Source organism: Mustelus asterias, chromosome 28 (assembly GCF_964213995.1).
Source record: "Mustelus asterias chromosome 28, sMusAst1.hap1.1, whole genome shotgun sequence".
Taxonomy (NCBI): domain Eukaryota; kingdom Metazoa; phylum Chordata; class Chondrichthyes; order Carcharhiniformes; family Triakidae; genus Mustelus; species Mustelus asterias.
Genome location: NC_135828.1, coordinates 9,095,210 through 9,113,844, shown reverse-complemented (window position 1 = coordinate 9,113,844; position 18,635 = coordinate 9,095,210). Strand labels below are relative to the sequence as shown.

The following is an 18,635-nucleotide window of genomic DNA, read 5'->3' as shown; positions in this document are numbered from 1 at the left end:
CGCACTCTTTTGATTATCAGGCTTGGTCATGGGTCAGATGGATCAGAGTTCAATCATCTATGCTAGATGTTGATTGCACCCTTTAACATAACAAATCGGAATCTGAAGCCAAGCCACAGGAGGAGATATTAGGGATGGCGACTAAAGGTTTGGCCAAACAAAGAGTTCAGTAAAAAGTTTACTTGATTGTTACTTTTCCAAAGTTGGAGCAGTGCATTGGATCAGACTCCCATCCTTCGCAATGCCTGATGTTAACAGTTTAAACATGAAGTCTTGTGCTCAGCCGGTTTATCCAATTAGCGAGCCACATGGACTAGGAATTGGCACCCAGTCTGTGTCCCACGGCCCACCTCAGCCAGTGAAGCTGCCAGGTCCAGAAAACAACGATAAGACGGGGCCCAAGTTGGCAGTGTTAAGTGTATTTATTAGTGTCATAAGTAGACTTACAATAACACTGCAATGAAGTTACTATGAAAATCCCCTAGTCACCCAAGGAATTCTGTAGCTAACTCGCATGCTAACCCAGCATGCCTTCTGATTCTACATGTAGTCATGCCAGCAATAATTGTGCAGCTTAGCATAGTTAGTTAACCCCCTACAGTCTAGCATTTAATGGCAATTGTGCATCGGCAGGAACATCTTAAAATGAAGTCTTTGCATAGACTGAAGCAAACAGAGCTACAGGATCCCTCATCACCACACTCCGACGCCTGTTCGGGTACACGGAGGGAGAATTTAACATGGCCAATGCACCTAACCAGCACGTCTTTCGGACTGTGGGAGGAAACCGGAGCACCCGGAGGAAACCCACGCAGACACGGGGGAGAACGTGCAAACTCCACACAGGCAGTGACCCAAGCCGGGAATCGAACCCGGGTCCCTGGCGCTGTGAGGCAGTAGTGCTAACCACCGTGTAGCCTTATTCAGTAAATCCCTGCTGGGTATGGGTGACAGGATGGGAAAGGATAACTAAGGATTCCCTGGGCAGCTAAGGGTCAGAACTGAAGAATGGCCAATCGGGTAAGGTGAGTGAGAGGGAGCAGTGCCTTCAGAAGCATGGGGGATGTTGGGGAGGAGAGGGGGGGAGGGGGGGGCGGCGGGAGGGGGAGTAAATTGGTGAAAACTGCCACGAATTTAACCAAAAAAAAAGCATTCAAACCTCGGGACAATATAAAATACGACAGAAGCTGAAAATCTGAGATTAAAAACAAAATGCTGGAAATATTTAACGGGTCAGACATTCCCTGTGAGAGTGAGGGAGGAGGGGAGTGAGGGGAGAGGGGAGTGAGGGGGGAGGGGAGTGAGGGGGGAGGGGAGTGAGGGGGAGGGGAGTGAGGGGGGAGGGGAGTGAGGGGGGAGGGGAGTGAGGGGGGAGGGGAGTGAGGGGGGAGGGGAGTGAGGGGGGAGGGGAGTGAGGGGAGTGAGGGGGAGGGGAGTGAGGGGGGAGGGGAGGGAGGGGGGAGGGGAGGGAGGGGGGAGGGAGTGAGGGGGGAGGGGGGTTGCTGTGAACCAAAGTCAATGTTTGGGGCCTAAACTTAATTTAATTCCTTTTTTTTTCAATTGTCTCACCCTGAAGCGATTGAAACAATATCGTTTTCTTAACCTAACCAAAAAATTATCAGCTGCAAAGCTTCGTGAATTTACAAATATTTCCTCGCTGCCCCGTCCGAACCTGGCGTGCGTGTGCAGGGTTGCGTGTGCCAGGTTTGTCGGAGTGAGTGGGAAGCTGGAAGCTGCTTCACTGACGGCTGTTCCAAACTCAGGCAACAGAGGGAATACTTGCCACAAGAGGGAGACGCATCAATGTGTGCTTTGCTACCACAAGTCCTCTCCACGTCTATCTGCACTGCTGACCAATCCTCACTCACTTAAGACCAACACAAAGGTGAACAGCGGTGGGGCGGGGGGGGGAGGGGGGGGTGTTGCATGGGGAACCAGAGTGCGCGGTTGCAACCCCCCCCCCCCCCCCTCTCCCCACACTGCAGGAGTACACATCTTAAAGTACACTATTCTAAAGTTTACATCCAGCCAAACAATGGAAAGATCGCACCTACCTGCTACGGTTGACGCCAGCGGCAGGTTGGGGTCAGACTGGTAGGGGTGCACCGCCATTGGTGTCATGGAGGGCACGGGAACCCCTGCGAAGGTCACCGGTGGAGCAGCCATGGCTGGATGGGTGGTGGTTGCGACTGTATAAGGGTATTGTGCTCCAATAAATGCCGGGTGCATACCCTAAACAGATTACAGACCAGTAAGTAATCGCACATCACCATCTCCTGTTGCCCACAATTGATGGCTAGCAAGCTCGCAGTCCGATCAGTAACGTGCCATGGCTCCAACTGCCCAACGCGCATAAACCTGTGCGCTTACTTGCCTCAATCAAGATTATGAGGTGGACCCCGAGAGTCATGGAACTCTCAAGCTTGTTGGACCCTCCCTCCCCTGCCAAGATTCCGTCTGAATGCATCCATGGACACCTCCCCCCCCCCCCCCCCCCCCCCGGACAGTCTAACTGGAATCTGGTTAACTTTTGCTTAAATAACTCAGTCCAAATATTAGGGTTTTAACGCGCCTGAACCTTTGCACCTCCCCTGTTAAACAGTGCAATGATCAGATGACACAAGATGTACAGGTCAACAGGACTTTATTTTGAATCCACAATAATGACGTCGGATGAGGAGGCAACAATGGCCAGGACACAAGCTGCTGCTTCTTCCCAACTGAACCAAACTGTCTTTACCACCCCAACTGGACGCGATTCACACACCCAAGTGTAGAGCTCCTTGACCGCCGTGCGATAATAGGGAGGGCAACTGTGCCCAGAGTTACGCTCATTACTGAAAGTGCTCTTCCCCTCTTAGCATCTATCACCAAATTCAAAACTTGTCAAGAAAGACCGATTTAAAGAATAGTGGGTGATATGTTGAAGAGTGGAAGATAGGTGCAGTTTGATCAGTGTGATGTTAGTGTACCTTCAAGAAGTTTTTTTTAAAAAATCATGGTCACAGCCTTGGGTGATGTCATTGCTGGAAGGAGAAAAAGGGAGGTAAGGTGACCAAAGTTGTTCAGCTTTCAGTTTTGGTTGCAGTGTTGGAGGCGGTCTTAGAAGCAAGCTGGAAAAGAAGTCTCTTTCTCCCTCTGTTTTGCTTTGAAATTTTAACCAGTTAGCTGGAAGAAAGGCTTATTGCCAGGCTGCAGTAATTAATCTGTGCTTTGGTGTTTCGGGGAGCTGATCTGACTACAGACTGCTCTGAGTTTTCAAGATCATTTGAAATCAGCATTCAACCCAGGGAACTGAATTCCTCTCTCGTGAGCATTGGTCTATGCCGTGTTAAACCTGTGAAAAGGGTTTTTTTTTGTTGTCTATGGGTTTTGGTTTTAACTGGAACACATTAGAGATATTGATTAAGAGTTATACATTATAGTGGTTATTTTGTTTCTTGTTTGTAATTGATAAAAGTTCTTGCTAATTTTCTTACTATACATGTTAACTATATTCTTAAATAAGCTTTGTTTGATAAAAGCTCCCTGGTGGGTCACTTGAATCATCCTGAAGTGGAACATCTCATGCTTCCCCGAGCCAAATTCAAGATGGCAAAACTTGTGATTCAGACGGGCTCCATAAAACACTTTGGAGGTTCTGACCTGAACCATAACATTAGCGCAGCGGAGAATGGGTCCATCACACAAAACAAATCTGCAGTTTGAATATCATGTCTGAATCCCCCACTTCTAAAAAAGAAACCATTTTTAAATGACTTTCTTTTTTATAAAAAGACACAGAACCATTTGCCAGTGATGTTGTAAGTTTCTGAGTATCTTTTTCAAAACATTGCATTCAAATTGCTATTTTGGGGAGGGAAGTGAAGAGGCCAAACTGGTTCAGTCTTGATGGGGAGGGGCGGGAAGAGCAGTGCAGTGGACCGGAGAAGGTGGAGATATTTCACACAGATGCGGGTAACATTTAGCTGCATGAATGTAAAAGGTAGCAGAGGTGTAATGTCTCTCTCCAAGCGTTATTCAACCATGTGCATTCTTGTTTGTGATCCGCCTGGGAATTTTTTTTATTCGTTGGTGGGACATGGGCGTCGCTGGCTGGGCCAACATTTATTGCCCATCCCTCGTTGCCCGAGGGCAGTTGTGAGTCAACCACATTGCTGTGGCTCTGGAGTCACATGTAGGCCAGACCAGGTAAGGACGGCAGATTTCCTTCCCGAAAGGATATTAGTGAACCAGATGCGGTTTTTCCGACAATCGACAACGGGTCATCAGTAGATTCTTAATTCCAGATTTTTTTTATTGAATTCAAATTCCACCATCTGCCGTGGCGGGATTCGAACCCGGGGTCCCCAGAACATTAGCTGAGTTTCTGGATTAACAGTCTAGCGATAATACCACTGGACCATCGCCTCCCCTGGAATTTTGATATTGGTGTTTTAAAATGTTCTTATCCATATCCCGGTATTTAAAAGCCTCAAAGGTCTACAAATGCGTGTAATTAATGGAGATCTGTCCCACTGAGGCACTCATTCTGAGCGTGTGGTCAGTTTTGTGGATGGGGCTAGCATCGAGAGCGAATTACTGCAGAAATTAGAGCTGGAATAACCATAATCCGTGCTTAAAAATTGCCCAAACATTTGCACGGGTAATGGTGGGGAAATCCAGCAGATATCCCAACCCTCATGTTTCTGCTTTGTTTTATTCTACAAGTTTCCCGTCACACTCAACACTCCGAAGACCTGGAATGTTGCAGACAGCGTGGGTGGACTCGACACGTGGGAAGGAGAGTTATTTTTTTTTAAGGCCGTCCCTGCCTCAAAAATGAACATGGACGAAATGTTGTTTTGCCGAGGTTAACCAAAGTGAACCATTAGCAAATCACAGAATCCCTACAGGGTAGGAGGAGGCCATTTGGCCCATCGAGTCTGCACCGACTCTCCGACAGAGTATCTTACCCGGGCCCGATCCCCTGCCCTATCCCCATAACCCAAAGATGTGCAGGTTAGGTGGACTGGCCACGCTAAATTGTCCCTTAGTGTCCTGGGATGCATAGGTTAGAGAGATTAGCGGGGTAAATATATGGGATTACGGGGACAGGATCTGGGTGGAATTGTGGTCAGTGCAGACTCGATGGGCTGAATGGCCTCCTTCTGCACTGTAGGGATTCTATGATTTCTAAGAACCACACATTTCCCATGGTTAATCCATCTGACCTACACATCTTGGGACACTTAGGGACAACTTAGCATGGCCAATCCACCTAACCTACATATCTTTAAACTGTATAACATACAGCACCAAGCTCTGCTCATGGAATAGAGACACCTATCGGGGACAGAAGGGGTACTGAGCTGGAGGAGAGATGACTAACAGCACAAAAATGGGGGGATTTGGCCAAAGCTAAGGCAAACCAGGGTGGGCAGGCGCTAGTTAGGGAGAGAATTAAAGCTTTTTTAAAAAAGTTTATTTATTAGTCACAAGTAAGGATTACATTAACACTGCAATGAAGTTACTGTGAAAATCCCCTAGTCGCCACACTCCGGCGCCTGTTCGGGTCAATGCACCCTGACCAGCACGTCTTTTGGACTGTGGGAGGAAACCGGAGCACCCGGAGTAAAACCCACGCAGACACGGGGGGAGAAGGTGCAGACTCCACACAGACAGTGACCCAAGCCGGGAATCGAACCCGGGTCCCTGGTGCTGTGAGGCAGCAGTGCTAACCACTGTGCCACCGTGCCGCCCTTAGATTATATAAGAAGAGTGTAGAGGCAGGCTGCTTCAGCCTTACTGGTGCATGGAGGATGGGGGGGGGGGGGGGTAACAAGACCTGTGAGACGGACCAGAGAACGCGGGGATATTTTGCACAGACACTGGTAACATTTAGCTGTACATCCGTCGAAATGGGCGTGAAAGGTATCAGGGGTGTAGTTTCTCCAGGGAATATTCAGCACCACGGACCGTGCGCGGTGATGTTGCTATCTGCTCGGGGTAGGGGGGAGGGTTTAGATATTGTTGTCCCGATCTTACGAGCGCATTTATACAAGCCTCCCCCTCCCCAGCCCTTGGAAATGACCGGTACTGTATGGAAGTACCTGAGGGTAGGCAGGTCCAGCAACGGGGAAGATTGCAGGCCGTGGTACGTGTTGTATCGGATGTCCAAGGTAGGCAGCGTTACACACAGACGGGATGTGGGTTTGGATTGTAGTGTATGGATGGGTCATGGCCGGGCTGGTTGGGAAGACCTGTCCGTGGGGGTGTGCGATTGCCGTTCCGGCTATGGTATGCTGCTGGTACATTGTGGATCCGACAGTGATGACCGGCACCACAGCGGTGGCTGTCACCGTCGCCGCCACCGTCACTGTGGCCGAGCCCTCGGTCAACGGCGAGTGTTCCGCGGCCGCCCGGCCCGTCTCGTGAGATCCCCGGCCCCCGATTGCCGACATTTCCCGCTGCTGCTGTGAGCCGCCTGCTGTCTGCTCATAAAGCCAGTACCACTGGTGGGCCACCTCGAACAGCACCTCGGGGTAGACGCCACCACCTTTGGCTGCTTCCTCCACTGCCATACAGGCCTTCTCCAGCATGGTGTTATCCTGGGTGACAATAACAGAGAGGAAAATTTATAGAGCACAGAGCGAGGCCATTCGGCCCAAACAGGACAGCCACATTAGATTGAAAAACTCAACAAATGACACACAGGCACGCACGCACACAATGCATCAACACCTCAAGTAAAGTAAAGTTTATTTGTTATTAGTCACAAGTATGGCTTATATTAACACTGCAATGAATTTACTGTGAAATTCCCCTAGTCGTCACACTCCGGTGCCTGTTCAGGTCAATGCACCCTAACCAGTATGTCTTTCAGACTGTGGGAGGAAATCGGAGCACCCGGAGGAAACCCGCGCAGACATGGAGAGAAAGTGCAAACTCCACACAGACAGTGACCCGAGCTGGGAATCGAACCCAGGTCCCTGGCGCTGTGAGGCAGCAGTGCTAACCACTGTGCCACCCCTAGCAGCGGAATAGAAATGAAACTTACACACATTATGATAAAGCTACAAGGACTAGGTAAGAAAGGTTAGCACTTAGAACCTAAGAACTCGGAGCAGGAGTCGGCCATCTGGCCCCTCGAGCCTGCTCCACCATTCAATAAGATCATGGCTGATTTTTTTGTGGACTCAGCTCCACTTACCCGCCCGCTCACCATAACCCTTAATTCTTTTACTGTTCAAAAATCAATCTATCCTTGCCTTAAAAACATTCAACGAGGTAGCCTCAACTGCTTCACTGGGCAGGGAATTCCACAGATTCACAACCTTTGGATGAAGAAGTTCCTCCTTAACTCAGTCCTAAATCTGCTTCCCCTTATTTTGAGGCCATGTCCCCTTGTTCTAGTTTCACCTGCCAGTGGAAACAACCTCCCTGCTTCTATCTTATCTATTCCTTTCATAATCTTATATATTTTTAATAAGATCTCCCCTCATTCTTTTGAATTCCAACGAGTATAGCTCCAGTCTACTCATCTCTCCTCATAAGCCAACCCTCTCAACTCCGGAATCAACCTAGTGAATCTCCTCTGCACCCCCTCCAGTGCCAGTATATCCTTTCTCAAGTAAGGAGACCAAAACTGTGCACAGTACTCCAGGTGTGGCCTCACCAGCACCTTATACAGCTGCAACATCACCTCCTTGTTTTTAAACTCCATCTCTCTCGCAATGAAGGACAAAATTATATTTGCCTTCTTAATTACCTGCACCTGCAAACCAACCTTTTGCAATTCCTGCACAAGGACATCCAGGTCCCTCTGCACAGCAGCATGCTACAGGTTTTTACCAATTAATGAAGGATCTTTAACCATCTCTCAAACGTATCTCGAACACACCAGTTGCGCAAAAACACCACAGATTTGTTATTGGAGTTCGGAAGATGGGGGGGTGATCTGACTGAATCAGTTATGATTTCAAGGAGGCTGGACAGAGTGGATGCTGGGAGGGCGTCTCCTCTCACGGGGGAATCTCGAAGTGGGAGGGGGGTGCAGTTAAAAAAATTAAGGGGTATGAGGAGAAATTTCTTCAGCCAGAGGATGGTGAATCTGTGGAACACTTTGCCGCAGAAGGCTGTGGAGGCCGGGTCATTGAGTGCCTTTAAGACAGAGATAGATAGGTTCTTGATTGATAAGGGGATCAGGGGTTATGGGGAAAAGGCAGGAGAATGGGGATGAGAAAATTATCAGCCATGATTAAATGACAGAGCAGATTCGATGGGCCGAGTGGCCTAATTCTGCTCCTATGTCTTATGGTGTCCCGGTTAAGATGGAGATGAGGAGGAATTTCCTCTCTCTCTTGGAGGGTTGATGGTGTTTGCAGTTCTCTTCCCCAGAATGCTGTGTTTTAGGCAATGGGATATATTCAAGCATGCCGTAGACAGACTTTTCATGGGTTCCTGGGCAGGGCAGGGGCACGGGGCAGGAAAGTGGAGTCAAGGCCACCAGGATACTATTAAATGGCAGAGCAGCCTCAAGGGGCAGAATGGCCTATCCCTGCTCCTGTTTTCTTATGGTCTGATGACAACAATGTTTCCGGTAAGGTTTAAGGATTACCAGTTGTTTGCCTTTGAAAGAAAAGGAATAAGAATTGCAAAGAAGCTGACAGCTGGGTGGAAGGATAGCACTTACTGCCCACTCCTAATTGTGCTCAAGAAGGCGCTGGAGAGGAGGGCGTGAAGAGATAAGGAAGAGGGAATAAAGGGTGAGGAGGGAGAAGGAGGATGAAGGGCCCACACATTCAGGGAGGAGGAAAACTCCAAAAATTCCATATATATATATATAAAGTCTGAAGTCTTTCTGAAATGACTCAAACATGTAATGACTTGCTTTGATTCACAGGAACAGAATTGAAAGCTCCAACAAACACTGAGTTAAACTGTTTTGAGCCATACCAATTGAGGGGAGAATGTTACGCACAGAATCCCAGAGGAATTCTCTCCTGTCCCGTGAAATGTGCCGTGGGATCTTTGAACCCACCTGGACCACAAAGAGCAGGCAGCCTTGGTTTAACTCCTAATTCAAAAGGGTGGCACCTCTCACAAGGCAGCAGCCCCTCAAGGACTGTCCCTCGAGTGATGGCCCGGGATACGTGGCAAATCGCCAGGTCCGAGGCTCGAACGGGCTTTTCAACCCAGAAGAAATACGTGCTGCCAACTGTACCAAGCCAAGCAACATCCATCATGGTGAACGTGTCTACACCGATCTTATCACGTTCAGTAATTTTACCGGGGTTAATTATCCCGCATATTTAATTGGAACAGAATGGACGGTTTTGTCAATGAACTAAACATACCTGTTCCTTGCACTGAACCAATGCTCTTTGGATCTCGTTGGGATTCAGCGCGTGGGCGTGGGGTAGACAACTCAAAGCTAACTCTGCTGCAGCTCGGACCATGTTGGGATCCCGGGCGCGCGACGCACGGTCTGCCAACGATGCCACCTCTGGAGGTGTTAGGTGCCCGTCCCAACACTCGACCAAAATGTTCAGTGCCGCGCTCCCAATTTCCATCGCCTGACCTGTTGCGTTTGAAGAGAAGTAAAAAAGCAACGATTTAAACAATGGGAGAGGGAGAGCGAAATCCAAAATGGCGCCGACCAAGGGGCCGAATATTACTGGAGGCGGACAACTCCCCTCCCCATCCTCACCCAGGAGGCAAAGCGGGCGTGGGGCTTTGGGTGGGCTAAAGAGGGGCAGAGTCCGCCCCTCACTGGGGGAGGATGTCCCCGCTCTCAGGAGCTACCAGCCTCGACAGCGGGCTCAGTAGGCATTAGCTTCAGACAACACGCCGGTAGGAAGAAAGGAGGGTCATTTTTTTTGTTTCCTCAAACCTGTAATCCATGAGACGTGGGAAGAGTAGGTCCTCGACAGCCAGTTTGGTGACACAAAGTTGTGCAAACCCAGCGCGTACAGCCCAATTTCAAACGCACAAAGATGGAGGTTGCGGTGGGGACCCTGGTGCCCACCACTGGCCGAGGGGTGGGTAAAGATGGACGTGCTGCTGTTGCCTCCCGCTTTGATAAGGACAGTCTTGGCAAGCTCGAAGTAAAAATGGGCGGCTGCTTCGGATGGCTGGTTGGGTACATGGGGAGCGTGGCATTCTGGACGTCTGCCCTTGTATCTGAAAGGGAAACAAGCCAAAAGCAATCACAGACAGCATATACAAGATCAGAGAGTCCCGACAGTGTAGAGGGAGGCCATTTGGCCCATCGAGTCTGCACTGACAACAATCCCATACCCAGGCCCTATCCCCATAACCCCACCCACAGATTTACCCCTCTAATCTATGCATCCTGGGACACTAAAAGGCAATTTAGCACGGCCAATCCACCTAACCCACACATCTTTGGACTGTGGGAGGAAACCCACGCAGACACGGGGAGAACGCGCAAACTCCACAGTGACAGTGACCCCAGCCGGTGCACTGGTGCTGTTAGGGAGCAGCGCTAACCACTGTGCCATCGTGCTGCTCTCTGGAATCACAGAAAACTACAGTGCACAAGAGGCCCTTCGGCCCATTGAGTCTGGACCATCGCATGAAAGGCCCTGACCGCCCACCTAACCCCACTTGCCAGCACTTGGTCCATAGCCTTGAATGTTATGACGCGCCAAGTACTCATCCAGGTACTTTTTAAAGGATGTGAGGCATCCCGCCTCCACCACCCTCCCAGGCAGCGCATTCCAGACCGTCACCACCCTCTGGGTAAAAATGTTTTTCCTCAAATCCCCCCCTAAACCTCTCCCCCTCACTTTTAACTTGTGTTCCCTCATAACTGACTCTTCACCTAAGATAGAATTAAATTCACATTGTTCTAATGCATGGAATGTTACTGTATGGTTAAATGTAAGAATTTGAAGATTATATGTATTTAATTCAATCATGGCTGATCTGCATCTTAACTCCAACCACCCACTTTGGTTCTATAACTCTTAATTCCCCTTTGCTTAATAATACATCTATCAAATAGTTGCTTGCTCACACACAATCTGAGTATTACTGAAAGAGAGAGACATGCTGTCAAAGTTTTTCATCTTGCACTCATTGGGACAGATACAAGAATACCAAATTTCAAAGGGAACAAAACATTATGCTGCATGAAAATGTTGATTGGTTGGCATGTGGAGTTGATTGGCTGATACATTGCCATGGAGAATGCACCATGTCCCCCGTCATGCTTTTGTTTTGATGCATTAGCCTCAATGAGGAGGTGCTATCATCTTTGGGATGATGGGAGATCATAAGGACTAGGAGCAGGAGTAGGCCATCTGGCCCCTCGAGCCTGTTCCGCCATTCAATACGATCATGGCTGGTCTTTTTCGTGGACTCAGCTCCACTTACCTGCCCGCTCACCATAACCCTTAATTCCTTTACTGTTCCAAAATTGATCTATCTTTGAGGTATGATGCACAAAACTGCCTTCCGTTACAAGTTTTTTATTATTATGGGATAGAGACAAATGAGGAAATCCATTTGGTTCCTCTTAGCTCATCTATCCAACACCTAACGACTTTCAGAGAATCCCTACAGTGCAGGAGGAGGCCTTTTAGCCCATCAAGTCTGCACGGCTTTCCAAAAAAGCATCTTACCCAGGCCTTATCCCAGCATCACCATGCATTTACCATGGTTAATCCCCTAACCTACACATCTTGAGACTGTGGGAGGAAACTGGAGCACCCGGAGGAAACCCATGCAGAAATGGGGAGAATGTGCAAACTCCACACTGAGTCACCCAAGGCTGGAATCAAGCCTCGGCCCCAGGTGCTATGAGGCAGCAGTGCTAACCACTGTGCTAACTACTGCTGCCTCACAGCGCCAGGGACCCGAGTTCGATTCCCGGCTTGGGTCACTGTCTATGTGGAGTTTGCACTTTCTCCTCATGTCTGCGTGGGTTTCATCTGGATGCTCCGGTTTCCACCCACAGTCCAAAGATGTGCTGGTCAGGTGGATTGGCCATGCTAAATTGCCACAGCAATGTCTTTTTTTATTCATTGGTGGGACATGGGGGGTCATTGGCTGGCCAGCATCTCTAGTTGCCCTTGTTCAGAGGGCAGTTGGGAGTCAACCACATTGCCAAGGCTCTGGAGTCACATGTAGGCCAGACCGGGCAAGGACGGCAGATTTCCTTCCCTAAAGGACATTAGTGACCCAGATGGGTTTTTCCGACAATCGACAATGGTTTCATGGTCATCAGTCGATTCTTAATTCCAGATATTTTTTATTGAGTTCAAATTCCTCCATCTGCCGTGGCGGGATTCGAACCCGGGAACCCCAGAACATTAGCTGAGTTTCTGGATGAATAGTCTAGCGATAATACCACTAGGCCATTACCTGGTTGACTCGCGACTGCCCTCCAAGGGCAATGATTTGGGCAATAAATGCTGGCCAGCCAGCAACGCCCATGTCCCAAGAATGAATAAAAAGAAACTGAACTCAATGGAACAATTCTTTGCTGTAAATTTGGTGCATTACTACGAATAACTGCAGGAGCTGGAGACAAAAGCAAGATTGGATACAGCTTTCTAAAGCACAAATGAAAGAATTGACCTTGGATCTTACCTCCCAACGTCCGTGCTTTTGGTCCGAGCGCCCCCGCTGGCCCTCCGACTGCCACTGGAGGAGGAAGATCCCAGAGAGTCGCTGGATGAGCTGCTGATGCTGTCGCTGTCCTGCCCTCTGCCCCAGGACGCGGCCGCCCACCCCCCGCGGATGGGCCGGCGACTCAGCGTGGGCGAGCTGTCCGAGGTGGTCTCTGGAGCGCTGCTGTCGATGCTGGCCATGCCTTTCAGAAGAGAAAATGTTAACTGAGAGTTGGGGGAAACACAAATTTCAATTCCTCCAATCCCTCTCCCCAATGGGAGGGGGTCTCACTCTCTGCTTGAGTGAACACACTAAATACAGCGCTAAATCTGTGTCCGCCCACTACTAGACACCATGCACTGGTTCCTGCAACACCACTAGCCCTGGGACATTCATTGAGACAATCAAATGCCCAAGGAATGCCAGGTACATCTTTTGGACATCTTAAGTTTGGGATTACATCTAATAAGCCACACTGTAGTCACATAATCCATGCATTGCCCAACTCAAACGGAAGCAAAGTTTCCCTTGAAGATAACACCAGAATAAAGGGACATCTACATAAGAGACATAGACTGTCTTGTCATCGCATAGCCAGTGCGTATTAAACTAGTACAGTGACAGCAGTCAAGGCAAACTGGGCTATCGATAAAAGTATTGATCATATAATAAAATCATATTATAGCATCACAACAGTGCAGAAGGAGGCAGCACGGTGGCACAGTGGATAGCACTGCTGCCTCACAGCGCCAGAGACCCGGGTTCGATTCCCGGCTTGGATCACTGTCTGTGCGGAGTTTGCACATTCTCCCCCTGTCTGTGTGGGTTTCCTCCCACAATCCAAAGATGTGCGCGTTAGGTTGATTGGCCGTGCTAAATTGCCCCTTAGTCTCAGGGGGACTAGCTAGGGTTAACGCATGGGGTTATGGGGATAGGGCCTGGGTGGGATTGTGGTCGGTGCAGACTCGATGGGCCGAATGGCCTCCTTCTGCACTGTAGGATTCTATGATTATCCATGAGCCCATTCGGCCCATCGAGCTTGCACCGAGCCCTCTGACAGAGCATCTTACCCAGTCCCACAGCCCGCCCCACCCCCCCTAACCCCATGTATTTACTCCGCTAATCCCCCAAACTACACATCTTGGGACACTAAGTGGCAATTTAGCACGGCCAATCCACCTAACCGGCACACCTTTCATTTGTGCTTTGGAAAGCTGCATCCAATCTCGCTTTTGTCTCCCACGCAGACACGGGGAGAACGTGCAGACTCCGCACAGACAGTGACCCAAGGTAGGAATTGAATCTGGGTCCCTGGCGCTGTGAGGCAGCAGTGATAATCACCGCCTCACAGTCAAATAATGCAATGCAGCTTGTACCAGTCCTGATCCCAAGAACATTCTATCCAAATTAGCAGACATTTTGTATTCAAGGGAAAACACTGTAATGAGCTGTAAATTATATTTACAGATGAATTGATTAAATAAATTGAACTATTTAATTGGTCTGGCAGAGCTCAAAGGGCTTGGCTGCCCAAGATGGTAATGGGGGAGGCAGCGTGGCAACATCTTACAATGCCACAGCATTTAAATATTGCAAATTCATGCCAGTTAGCCTTCCTCTTGCCCATCTTAAAACTTTAATCGAAGGTCAGAAAGTCAGAGGTGAACCAAATAAAAAAGAAATGGAGGTAAAAGCCTACAGCAGAGAGAATCATAGAATCCTACAGTGCAGAAGGAGGCCATTCAGCCCATTGAGTCTGCACCGACAACAATCCCACCCGGACCCCACTCCTGCAACCCCACACATTTACCCCGCTAATCCCTCTGACACTAAGGGTCAATTTAGCATGGCCAATCAGCCTGACCCGCACATTTTTGGACCGTGGGAGGAAACCGGAGGAAACCCATGCAGACACGGGGAGAATGTGCAAACTCCACACAGACAGTGACCCAAGGCCGGAATCGAACCCGGATCCCTGACGCTGTGAGGCAACAGTGCTAACCACTGTGCCACCGTGCCGCCTCTTGACAAGGAGGAGGAAAAAAAAACCCAAAAAGGAATTGATGGAAAAAGAACACCATTTATTCAAATCGTTTCCAAAGCTATAAAGCCAAGTGCCCCAGGGCGATTGGAAGTGACACGAGGACCATTATCCCAAATGGATTGGTCAAGCTTTTTTTTTTATCCCTAAGGAGATTTGACTAAGTATAAAAATCTACGGAGGCATTGCGACGTCAAGCCTTTTCATTTTAATTCTGTCAAGGCAGATCACCAATCAACACTTCTACTGGTCTTTAGATTTCTTAATTACCATCCATTAATAAATTCTGCTGTTAATCACCATGGTGAGGCTTCTTCCCAAGGGAAGACTAGAGCTATCCTTTGATGCATCTCTGCTTTTTAATTTAAAAAGCAGCATCGCAAAGTGGCATAAGGTGGCAGAGATCTCATCATCCAGTGCCGAATCCTGCTGCTGATCGCACACTGCTCGAGAAGGCTTCATTCGCTTGGGGTGTCGGTCTCGTTGGCTGGCAGTACTCGTGTGTCTACTGCCCTGGCATAATCTTAATCTAGACATATGGGCACAGGTGCCTTTGCCTCGAGGATACTGCAATGCGAGGAAATACAGCACTCTCTCATCTTGGACTCGCTCGCTCCGAGACATAAACAGTTCAGCTCTGTTGGCATGGTAGCACAGTGGTTGGCACTGCTGCCTCACAGCGCCAGGGACCCGGGTTCAATTCCAGCCTCAGATCACTGTCTGTCTGGAGTTTGCACATTCTCCCTGTGTCTGCGTGGGTTTCCTCTGGGTGCTCCGGTTTCCTCCCACAGTCCGAAAGATGTGCTGGTTAGGGTGCATCGGCCGTGCTAAATTCTCTCTCAGTGTACCCGAACAGGTGCCGGAGTGTGGCGACTAGGGGATTTTCACAGTAACTTCATTGCAGTGTTAATGCAAGTCTGCTTGTGACACTAATAAATAAACTTAAACTTAGTCTGTGTGGGTTTCCTCCGGGTCAGCCATAAATTGCCCCTTAGTGTCAGGGGGATTAGCAGGGTAAATACGTGGGGTTATGGGAATAGGGCCTGGGTCGGATTGCTGTTGGTACAGGCTTAATGGGCCGAATGGCCTCCTTCTGCACCATGTGGATTGTATGATTCCAGGAGTCAACCTTTCATATGTCCGATTAGAACCATAGAAAAGTTGAAGCACAGGTGGCCATTCAGCCCATCTTATCCATGCCAGCCCGAGGACAGCCAGGTGCCCTTTCTAATCCCACCTTCCTGCACCCGGCCCATCGCTCTGTAGTTTACAGCGCATAAGGTGCAGATCCAGGTACTTTTTAAAAAAGAGTTTAGGGTCTCTGCATCCAGCACCAACTCGGGCAGAGAATTCCAGATTCCCACCACCCGCCGCGTAAACAAGTTCTTCCCATGTCCCCTCTACACCTCCTGCCACTTATATTGAATCTATGCCCCCGGTTCTAGAATCTTCCACCAAGGGAAACAATTTTATCCCGTCCATTCTATCCCTTCCCCTCATAATTCTATACACCTCAATCAAGCCACCCCCTCAGCCTTCTTTGCTGCAAGGATAATTACCCCAACCCATCCAATTAGAAGCATCCCAGACCGTGCCTGTTCGATATGTCCACTGCATTTGCTACTGCCCAGACGTTTGATTAGAACCATGGAAAAAAGTTACAGCATCGGAGGAGGCCATTCGGCCCATCTTGTGCATGCCAGCCCAAGGACACACAGGTGCCCTTTCTAAACCCACCTTCCTGCACCAGGCCCATAGCCCTGCAGCTTATGGTGCAGATCCTGATACCTTTAAACAGAGCTGACTCTGCATGGTCTCCCAGGCCCTGTTATTTTAATTCTTACAAAATAATTGAAAGTAAAAACAAAATGGCAGAACAAAAGTGAGGAGGCTACAGCCTCAGTTGCCCAAATTCCTTGTTTCTATAATATTGGAGAGACAGCAGAGACATCATGGCAATCTCACTGGGCTACTAACCCTGGAGGCCCACGCCAGTGCACCATGACAGTAGGTGGAATTTAAACTCAATTAACTAATCTGGAGTACAAAGCTATTCTCAGTGACAGTGACCGTAAGAAGTAGCGTCAAAAAACCCATCTGGTTCACTCATGCCCTTAAATGTAATGTAGCAATATAGGAAACGAATAAAGGACTAATGTATTTTAAGGAAGGAAATCTACCTCCCCACTTACCGGGCTGAGACGTGACTCCAGACCCAAAGCCATGCGGGTGGCTCTTAGCTGCCCTCTGGAATGGCCAAGTAAACACTGGCATCAAATACTGGCCTTGCCCATGACATCCACACCCCATGTTTGAACAAAATGAGTTCTACTGTATAGGGGACGTCATTAGGTCATCACTCTCACCCGTTTAAGATTTGCAGACGATTTTAAAACACCAGGTCCACACTTAATAAAAAAAGATCTCCCAACAAGAGGGAGTTCCACCGGGTGGTTCGGTTTCCTCCCACAGTCCAACGATGCACAGGTTAGGTGGATTGGCCATGCCAAATTGTGCCTTAGTGCCCAAAGATGTGCAGGTTTAGATGGATTGGCCATGCAAAATTGCCCCTTAGTGTCCAGTGATTTGTAGGTTAGGTGGATTCGCCATGCTAAATTGCCCCTTAGTGTCCAGGGACGTGCAGGTTAGGTGGATTGGCCATGCTAAATTGCCCCTTAGTGTCCAGGGATGTGCAGGTTAGGTGGATTGGCCATGCTAAATTGCCCCTTAGTGTCCAGGGATGTGCAGGTTAGGTGGATTGGCCATGCTAAATTGCTCTTTCGTGTCCAAGGATGTGCAGGTTAAGTGTAAGTTTATTTATCAGTGTCACAAGTAGGCTTACATTAATACTGCAATGAAGTTACTGTGAAAATCTCCAAGTTAGGTGGATTGGCCAGGCTAAGAGCCGATTCAGGGTAGCCTGGAAATAAGGGAGAAACATCACGCAGCTCCAATTTCACACTGCTCTTTCAGGACTCCAGGTTAAGAAATTGCCCACAGGCGAGTGTTAGATATGCCTGCTGGAGACACAGGAGAAAGGATATTTTACACTGAAGGAGTGTGGTCAACACTGTCGTCAGCAGCAGCTGTCGATATAGAGCAAGAACTTCCAAGGGCAACAATAATCTAAAGGCTTCTCACTCGCATAGCTCCAAAAACAAACCGCTGCCAATGCTTTGATAGCGTTGGGGAGGGGGGGAGAAGGTAAATAGGAAAGACTAGAATTCAATTGGAAACCCTCAATGTGAGCACAGGGTCCAAACAATAACATGAAAATACGCTGGTTACACTAGAATCACAGAATCCCTACAGTGCAGAAGGAGGCCATTCGGCCCATCAAGTCTGCACCGACCACAATCCATCCAGGCCCTGTTCCAGCAACCCCGCATATTTACCCTGCCAATCCCCCCCCCCGACACTAAGGGTCAATTTATCATCGCCAATCAACCTAACCGGCACATCTTTGGAGTGTGGGAGGAAACCGGAGCACCCGGAGGAAACCCACGCAGACACGGGGAGAATGTGTAAACTCCACAGGAGGCCGGAATTGTACCTGGGTCCCTGGCGCTGTGAGGCATCAGTGCTAACCACTGTGCCAGCCATGAATACACTGGCCTCACACTGCTAATGGAAATCAAATGAGATGTAGACTCTAAAGGGTATGGGGAGTACATGGGGTGCATGGTGCTGAGATAGAGAATCAGCCGTGATCATATTGAATGGCCGAGCAGGCTTGATGGGCCGAATGGCCTATTCCTCCTCCTATTTTCTATGTTTCTCAGAGTGACAGACCCCAGTCTAATTAAATGCGATTATTAATTAACTGAAAGACGATCACAAAAACTGCCTTGAGCATTTTAATAAGATCCGGTTCTTGAACATCTCTTCAAAGAGAAGACAAATCCCAGAACAACAAAGGCATTTTCATAATTTGCATGGAAAGACCTTTGAAGCCATGTGGACTGACTACTCA

The 18,635-nt window shown here is 48.9% G+C and overlaps 1 protein-coding gene across 2 annotated transcripts in view; it reads right to left on the bottom strand.

Annotated features, from left to right (window-relative positions):
* The window catches only part of zswim8 (zinc finger, SWIM-type containing 8), a 201,096-nt gene that overhangs the window by 12,186 nt on the left and 170,275 nt on the right, over positions 1-18,635 (bottom strand). For both annotated transcript variants that reach the window (XM_078199386.1, XM_078199387.1), the window contains exons 19-23: positions 12,601-12,823; positions 9,875-10,164; positions 9,339-9,562; positions 6,093-6,590; positions 2,055-2,232 (exon numbers count right to left, since the gene is read on the bottom strand). In XM_078199386.1, the coding sequence (XP_078055512.1) occupies positions 2,055-2,232; positions 6,093-6,590; positions 9,339-9,562; positions 9,875-10,164; positions 12,601-12,823 (1,413 nt within the window). The remainder of the gene's footprint in view (positions 1-2,054; positions 2,233-6,092; positions 6,591-9,338; positions 9,563-9,874; positions 10,165-12,600; positions 12,824-18,635) is intronic.